The following is a 7,658-nucleotide window of genomic DNA, read 5'->3' on the forward strand; positions in this document are numbered from 1 at the left end:
ATAAGACTATTTTGGTCAGGATATGTATGATACATTAAGAATGAAGAAAGTCATTTAAAGTGGTAAAAAAAAATACAAAATAACTCAGACAGTTGTAATTTAGGTTGAAGTTTATTTCATGATGACTTTTTGTGTCATTATATTGACTACAATGTACAAGCACATGCAATACTCAGTACATACTAAGTGAGGGTGCCGTTTATTTGACTGGTGAAACAGTCGAGCATGAAGTACCACAGGAGGTTGTGTTGTAAACTTTATGCATTAATCCTCCCACTTAGCAAGTAAAATTAAAGCATGCTTCATTTTTCAGACTTCAGAAATATAGATAGTTTAACAAGGAAAGAACAAAATACATCTGGATTAAAGGCGGTACAAAAATAATTCCTCTAAAAACATGATTGTGGGCCACGCCACAGCAAAAGCCCTCTCGCAGAAAATAAAAAGCAGACCTGCTGGGGGCGCTGTTCCTCAAATGTCCTCATTTCACCACGGGAGTTTGGCAGTGAGGCTCCTCTACACATGGTTACTGCTGGTGTTGGCTTTCTAACTACTGCTGCCACTCATGTTATACTCTAAAGCTGCGAGTCTTTGAAGGAACAGGAACAAGGGGAGCAAATGTCACTTTTCAACAGTCACTCATGTCGGCCTCAGTTGGCCTGCTGGCGACCCAGCCGGAGGTCATAGGACATTATGTGGAAGTTGTCCCAGGCAAACAGCTTCCTCTGGGCCACGTTGTAGTCTACCATGCTGTTGTAGCCGTACTTGTTCCTGAAGGGGATGGACACCGCCTTCCCCTGGCTGGTTTCCGTGTCGTACATGTAGTTGATGACGGTCTCGCGGGCCGTGTAGCTGGCCAGCGTGTACAGCTTCCCGCAGATGACGAAAGAGTTGGCCACGGAAGTCTTCCTGATGTTGGTCTCCCAGCTCTTCTTCACCTCCAGACTGTCCGGGTCCAGCTGCGAGATCACGATAGCTCCTTTGGCCTTGCTGGTGGAGTAGACGGCCCACAGGCCCTTCTCGTCCACGGACAGGTCGATGTCCGTGTAGCCTCCCCAGGAGTAGGGGAACTGGCCGTGGAAGCCGGCGTGGGGGAGGTCTCGGCGGGCTGCGATGCTCTCGGAGGCCAGGTCGTAGCGGATGAGAGTGCGGCTGCGGCGTCTCTGATAGTACAGGGAGCCTCGGTACAGAGTGGCACCAGTGCTCTCTACCAGCTCTGGCAGCAGCAGGACCTGTCATGGACATGAGACCGGGGGTGACCGCAGATTTTGGGCTCACTCCCATGAATAACTATCATCTGTGTGACTCCTACCTTGGATGGGAAGCCTTTGGAGAGTTGCTCCGTGTCCTCATACCCAAACAGCTGCCTGATCTCGGCGCCAACGGTATCGATGCGCCACACCATGCTGGGTCCATAGGGGGAAACCGCCTCAGGGTCCTGCATCCAGATACCATATTTACCTGCGATATTGTCGGCCTTCCTGTGAGTGACCGGCTCGCCGACTGAAACCAACTCCCCGCAACCTGCAAGCAGGAAGGAGGGGGAACAGGAGAGGGAAGGATGGAGAGGTTTGAGAGTCATCATGATGCCCGGAACACACCAGAAGAAAGTCAGTAACTTATACTGGGAGTTTTCGAGAAAACTATGTGTTCAGGGACATTTTACAGGCATTTAGGGTACTTTCATTATTTGGGGTGTTATTTTATGATGGCCTCTCAAATACAACTTGGCCTCGCTCCTTTTGGGCCATTATCTCAGTAACTGGTAAATCACATTCAAAATATCGTCCTGACCAACCTTCAATTCCCAGAATTCCTTCAAGATGTTGCGTGCTAAGTGCCGGGGTGGTGGTGTGAGGGCTGAGTTTGGAGAACTGCATCAAAAAAACACTCACTTTCAAATCAAATCTCTCTTTAAATCATCCAGCGTGTGACTCCAGGAGGCAAAGTCACAGAAAGAGGGGCGCCGACGGACGATGAATCTGGCAGCTGATCAAGGGTGTGGTGAGGTCAACGTTTGTCACCACGGACGCAGACAGTGGGTCTGGAGACGCTGCCTGACATCTCTTAGCCTCAACTTTGCCTGAGTCACCGCCATCAGAGCAGCAGCAGCTGCGCACACAAGTCATCCCTGGGCGGGAACTCTCATGCTTCTCTTAGTGGGAAAACGATAAGGCAGGCTGTATATTTACCACATCCTAAAATACACCCTCACTCTCAGGTCCAGGGCATAGCACCAGATTTAGGGTTAGATAGCAATATGATTTATAAATACACCCATTACTGTGTGGCTCCTCTGTAGCGTGGCCTCATCTGAGATTACCTCACATGTTAACTCCACGTGGATTTTCATGACCTCTCAAACAATGAAACCTGCTGAGAGCTTTTCAAGAGGCTTAATGTGGTTCTTTTTTTTTGGGGGGGGGGGGGGGGGGGGGGGGGGGACCATCCGGGGAAGGTTTAACGATGTGTGTGTGTGTGTGTGTGTGTGTGTGTGTGTGTGTGTGTGTGTGTGTGTGTGTGTACGTGTGTGTGACATCCTTGTTAGAGGTGCTTTCCCTCTACATTTACGAGACAAACATGGAACTCAGCAGGGCCCTCATACCTTGGGATTGGCATGCCTGCGGTATTCTCTCCCCAAATGCCCCAGTATTAATAGCAGTATTTGCTTTGAGGCTGTCAGCGTGGGGGTAGTGTCATGTTTGCCGGGTCAGATGGATGGAGAGGGGAGAAAGGGAGAGAGGTATGAACTGCAAAGACCGAATTTAAAGGACCCCACTGGTCATTTTGTAGGTTTGAACTTCCTGGCTAGAAATAAGGACTTTACATTATGACCACGTGTGGCTTGCAGCAAAACAGTTTTACAAATGAATTGTATTTTTCTTGCCAATGCAGCCGACTATGAAGATGTGATCTTAAAACTTGTGTTTACATTCGTCAGAAATCACTGTTGAATGTATTTTTTTTTTTCTACACTTCCTTTCCAATATCGCGTATTGTTTACATCCTCCTCTCTTCTTCTTCTCTGCCTTTGAGGGCACATTGCAAGTCTTTTTTTTTTTCACGTTATGGCCACCACCTGTCCACCACAATGCAGAGAATGCACCATTCAAACTAAATGGGTGCCCACATTGCTCTATAGTCACCCTCGTGGTTAAAAACTCCACGGGGGGGGGGGGGTCTTTAAATCGTTCGTTTGAGCACAGTGCAGACAAATAGTGACCAATGAAATGACAGTACATTTAAATGTCAAACAATGCTGTCATGTTGGAGACAGAGACCTGTGTTGTCCTCATTGCCGTGGGGGGCAGGTACCTCTGTCACCTCGGACTTCAGCTCCTGAAAGCCCAGAGCTCCGTACTCCCACGCTGAATCTGAACACAGAGAGAGATGAAGATGAAGACGAAGAACTTCAAGTGGTGAGAAACTTTGTGCAGAAAACTCATCTCACCTCTCAAACTGCTGCCGTCTCCCTGCCTGATGGGCCTGTTCATCAGGTGAGACATTGCACTGGAGCCTAAACACACACACACACACACACACACACACACACACACACACACATTAGAGCTCAGTGTTTTATGCTGCACATTTTGCTTGTACAGTAGTTTGGAGAGCGATTGCCGACCCAAACGTGTCTATGGCATTAATGACAGCAGGGAATGTCACAGCAGGAAACAAACACCTCTAAATGGATTCCCAGCTGTTCTGGAGTCAGACAGTCGCTAGATTGACCGACCATAACACACACACACTTGACACCCCGTCCCACCCAACCTCACGTCCTCAAAATTTCAAACCAGCCCCTCGGCTCTTCTTCACCGTCAGAGATCAACCTTCTTCCTTTTCTTGTTCTGTTCTCTTCTTCTCTTCTCCTACTCTTCCCCTTCTCTTTATCCATCTTCTTCATTCCTCCTTTTCTTTTTCCAAATCCCCCCCGCCCTGGATTTTTCCATTCGGGTCCATGTAATCATTAGTGAAGAGTAAACAATGTCAGTATCTGTAAACTGTATACCCCTCAGAGGCTTAATGGTACAAACACATTGATGTTTACAATAGGAAAAATAAGCAGTGTTTATAAAAACACATTACACATTGTGTGTGTGTGTGCGTGCGTGCGTGCGTGCGTGCGTGCGTGCGTGTGTGCCCAAGGGTGACTTTTTGTAAGTGTGTGAGCACGTGCCCTCTGTGCTCTTGCACGTGCAGCGTCCAGCGACTTCAGGCGTACGACGAGCCCTAATGATGCCGAGAACATTAAATGTTAGCATCAGGAGGTTGATGTTGAGGCTCTGTGTTGATGAAGAGGAGCAGGCGGCCGGTAATGGGGCAGATGACGATCAACAGGGATGTCGCTACGAGTGTCTAAACAGAACACATATTTGCAGAAGCTAAAGGCCCGTAAAACAAAAGGGTCCATCATGGTGAAAGTGTTACAGGGAGTTTAATGAATGGCTGTTCCCACAGGGGCACAGCCATTCATCATCATCATCATCACAGGTAAACACCCACATTCCCCCACAGTCTTCTCCCTGGTGTGTGTGTGTGTGTGTGTGTGTGTGTGTGTGTGTGTGTGTGTGTGTGTGTGTGTGTGTGTGTGTGTGTGTGTGTGTGTGTGTGTGTGTGTGTTTGCTGTTGCTTGTGCGTGTGCGTGTGCGTGTGTCATATCCTGCCTCTTTGGTTGGGATGTCACTGAGCAGAACACCATGAATCTCACAAATTTCCCAGAGAGAAGAGCGGCCTGATCAACCCCACCTAGCAGAGTTCAGCAGAGCTGCTGTATCGTCGTAAATATTTTGCATCTGGACAATTTTTCTGCATAGTCATGATTCATATTAGAAAATAATTTAGACTGTATCCTTCTACATGTTGCATGTGAAGCGTGGGGACTGAGAAATCTGATAAACATTATTTGTGAGTGCGTTTCCTGTTGGCTGAACATTTGGGTAATTAAAAGATCTTTGAAAAGACATGCAGAAATGGACTGGGTTTTAGTGCATGTACATTCTCCTCTGACTGACTATGAACTGAATACAAACTATGTAAATCAGAATCTCGTCATCTTTTTAATTTTTTTTTGCTTTCATCACACTTTAAACATAAGGTTGTCCTGTATGCACGCTGCTGGTGTGTGTTATCACTTTCAATGTACATTTTATTGGAAGGTCTATTTTCAAAGTCATAAAACCACATTACAGAACATCAGCTCATATATTTTGAGTGCCAAGTACTACTACAAGCCATAACCACCACCGCTTGGGTTGTAACCAATCAAAAAAATCTTCCTGTCAGAGTTCCTTCTTTCTTAAATACAAACTTTCCAAAATAGTTAATCTCCTCCTGATCCTGCATGACTTCCTCTGACTCTGATCTATTCGGCATCTGCCTGTCACCCTGAGGGGGCCTCTCTGTGGAGTTCAGTCTGCAGGAGCAAACATGAGGAGCTCAGCAGATCAAGTGTAGAAGGTCTCCTGATGCAGAGGGAGCAGGGATGTCTGGCAGGAGTCAGTAAGGAAGGATTTACTGCTGCTGGCGATCTCAGCTTTTAAAGCAATTGAGAGGCAAGAGGGCAAACAGAGCGATGGCTTAACTGAGAAAAGAAAGGACGGGTGGGGGTGAGGACCAACGGAAGATGGTGGGTGAAAGCCAATTGGACGGATGTTTGGCAGCTGAAAATACACAGAACACCGAAGCTTAACTTTACTGGCTCCGAGATAACTCCAACGCCCGTGTGGAGCCCTCTAACCCCTGGCAGTGTAGTGTCCTCGTCCCCAGACCTCCATAACCAACGAGCCCTGACACACCAGGCGTCATCAAAAACCACGAGTTGAGACTTGGGCACGGAACCACCGCTTCCGAAGCGTGCATCACATTTCAGACCCTCCCGCCTCCACACACTCTTCCTCCACCGGGGCTATTCGCACCCTTCTCGCCATGCTGTGGGAAACACCAGTCATGAAGCAAGCAGGATCTGCACCATAAACACTGCGCTGCTCCTCTCTGGCCTGCCTCCATCGGCCCTAAATGCAGGACAGGAAGCAGATAAAACCTGAGCCGAGTGTTTCCGCAGATTAACGCAGCGACCTCAAGAAGAGGACACACAAAAACACACGGGATCCCCCACGAGTACATTAGCAACGCACATATGTGCCTGCTATCTGCATATATAGATTACATTTGTGTGTCATCACTTCTCTGCTCCTATTTACCCATTATTATGGGAGTCACAACATACACATTTCAGCTGAAAGAAAAGTTGTGACAGACAGTTGTGCATCTTTAACTATGGATAGGGAATCATTTTATATAAAGAACATGTGCACATTTAACTAAAATAAAAAAATGAAGCAATAGACCTAAATATTCACCAGTAATTCATTTTCTATTTGTAAATGTTATGAATATTTGCACATGTTTGTAATAGCTCTTAAAGCGTGTGTTGTATCTCTTACCACCTGCAGGTCTTATCAGGCTCCTGTCCTGCAGAGGAGGACTGGGTGGGACCGCGGGGGTCTGAGGAGGACAGGGTCTGTTCCTCAGCTTCTCCGTCTCCCTCCTCATCTCGTCCATCCTGCGCTGCAGCCCCTCCAGCTCCTTCTCTAGACGCTCCTTCTCCCCCTGCAGCAGGTTCCTCTCTCCCACCGCCCAGTTCCGCGCCTCCTGAAGCTCGGCCTGAGCCCGGGTCCCTGCTGCCCCCTGGGGAGCCCTCTGGGGCTGACTGTCCCCTCCGCTCAGCTGGGACACCAGCACTTCCAGCAGGCTGAGTCTGGCCTTCAGGCCCTCCACCTCCGGATCTGCAGTCTGCGGGCAGCTGGCCTCGACAGGGCTGGGCACGGTGAAGCTGTAGTGGCATCGCCCGCTTCTGTCATTCCCCCTCCACAGGGAGGCTCGGTCCTGGGCGTCACCTCGCAGCAGAAGAGCGCACACACACAATGAGACAAGGAGGAACATGTTTGACACAGTCCTTCCACACAGTTCACTTTAAAACCTTTTTCTTTCTTCTGTCCAGTCTTCTATTTTTCTGTGGAATTATCCTTTAAACCTAATTCCCAATTTCAAGTGACGAATTTTCTGTCTTTTTATTTTCTCAGTCTTCTCTCAGGTATCTCTTCTTTTCCCTGATGCACCTCCCCTCTCTTGTTCTCTCCTCTGTGAACAGGTCTGCAACTCTGAGCTCTCCCCAACAGCTCACAGATATTTATACAATCTGGAAGGGACAGAAGGAGGGAAGTTAAAAAAAAAAAAAAAAAAAAAAGGAGAGAGAGGTGAAAGGGAGGGTGGGGATCAGAGGCAGGGGGTGGGTGAGGGAGGGAGGGGAGGAAGAAGAAAACAAAATAAAGGGATGCTGGCTGATTTGGGGGACAAAAACATTCAGACAGAGTTTATATGTCTTTCTCCAAAAGCTCCCTGTTTCTCTTTTTTTTGTTTCTATATTTATAAATACTATCTGTGAAAATGTCCCATTATATGCTGGCTACAGTTCCCATGTGTCTCAGGGGGTTTTGGCTGAGGTTCGGGACCAGCATGGCAGTGAAAGCTGGTCCTCGTTGGATACAATTACCTCCCGAAGGACCTGGTGTCCCCTTTCATATCGGTAGGGGCCACAATGTGACGTTAGCAGCCAATAAAAGGCATCATTATAAGGGGTTGTGGTTACAAGT

The 7,658-nt window shown here is 47.9% G+C and overlaps 1 protein-coding gene across 2 annotated transcripts; it reads right to left on the reverse strand.

Annotated features, from left to right (window-relative positions):
• Positions 1–92: 92 nt before the first annotated feature.
• Positions 93–7,187, reverse strand: myoc (myocilin). 2 transcript variants are annotated; one of them, XM_069150571.1, is made up of 5 exons: positions 6,453–7,187; positions 3,452–3,517; positions 3,282–3,374; positions 1,313–1,524; positions 93–1,232 (listed from the first exon to the last, which is right to left on the reverse strand). In XM_069150571.1, the coding sequence occupies exons 1-5, from the start codon at positions 6,946–6,948 to the stop codon at positions 651–653; spliced, it is 1,449 nt and encodes a 482-aa protein (XP_069006672.1). In that variant the 5' UTR covers positions 6,949–7,187; the 3' UTR covers positions 93–650. The 2 variants fall into 2 exon arrangements, with proteins under 2 accessions (XP_069006672.1, XP_069006671.1); XM_069150570.1 differs by having other exon boundaries at positions 6,450–7,187.
• Between the last annotated feature and the right edge of the window lie 471 nt (positions 7,188–7,658).

The sequence above is a fragment of the Embiotoca jacksoni genome, unplaced genomic scaffold, assembly GCF_022577435.1.
Source record: "Embiotoca jacksoni isolate LCO1_2020_lvr unplaced genomic scaffold, fEmbJac1.0.p SCAF_16, whole genome shotgun sequence".
Classification (NCBI taxonomy): domain Eukaryota; kingdom Metazoa; phylum Chordata; class Actinopteri; family Embiotocidae; genus Embiotoca; species Embiotoca jacksoni.

Bases quoted from the DNA above. Each gene is read 5' to 3' on its own strand.
- myoc (XM_069150570.1), bottom strand. From the start codon at position 6,948: ATGTTCCTCCTTGTCTCATTGTGTGTGTGCGCTCTTCTGCTGCGAGGT. The intron at 3,518-6,449 runs GTAAGAGATACA...GTGTGTGTTTAG, and splicing joins CCTGATAAGACCTGCAGGTG to GCTCCAGTGCAATGTCTCAC. The intron at 1,233-1,312 runs GTAGGAGTCACA...TGTCCATGACAG, and splicing joins CCAAAGGCTTCCCATCCAAG to GTCCTGCTGCTGCCAGAGCT.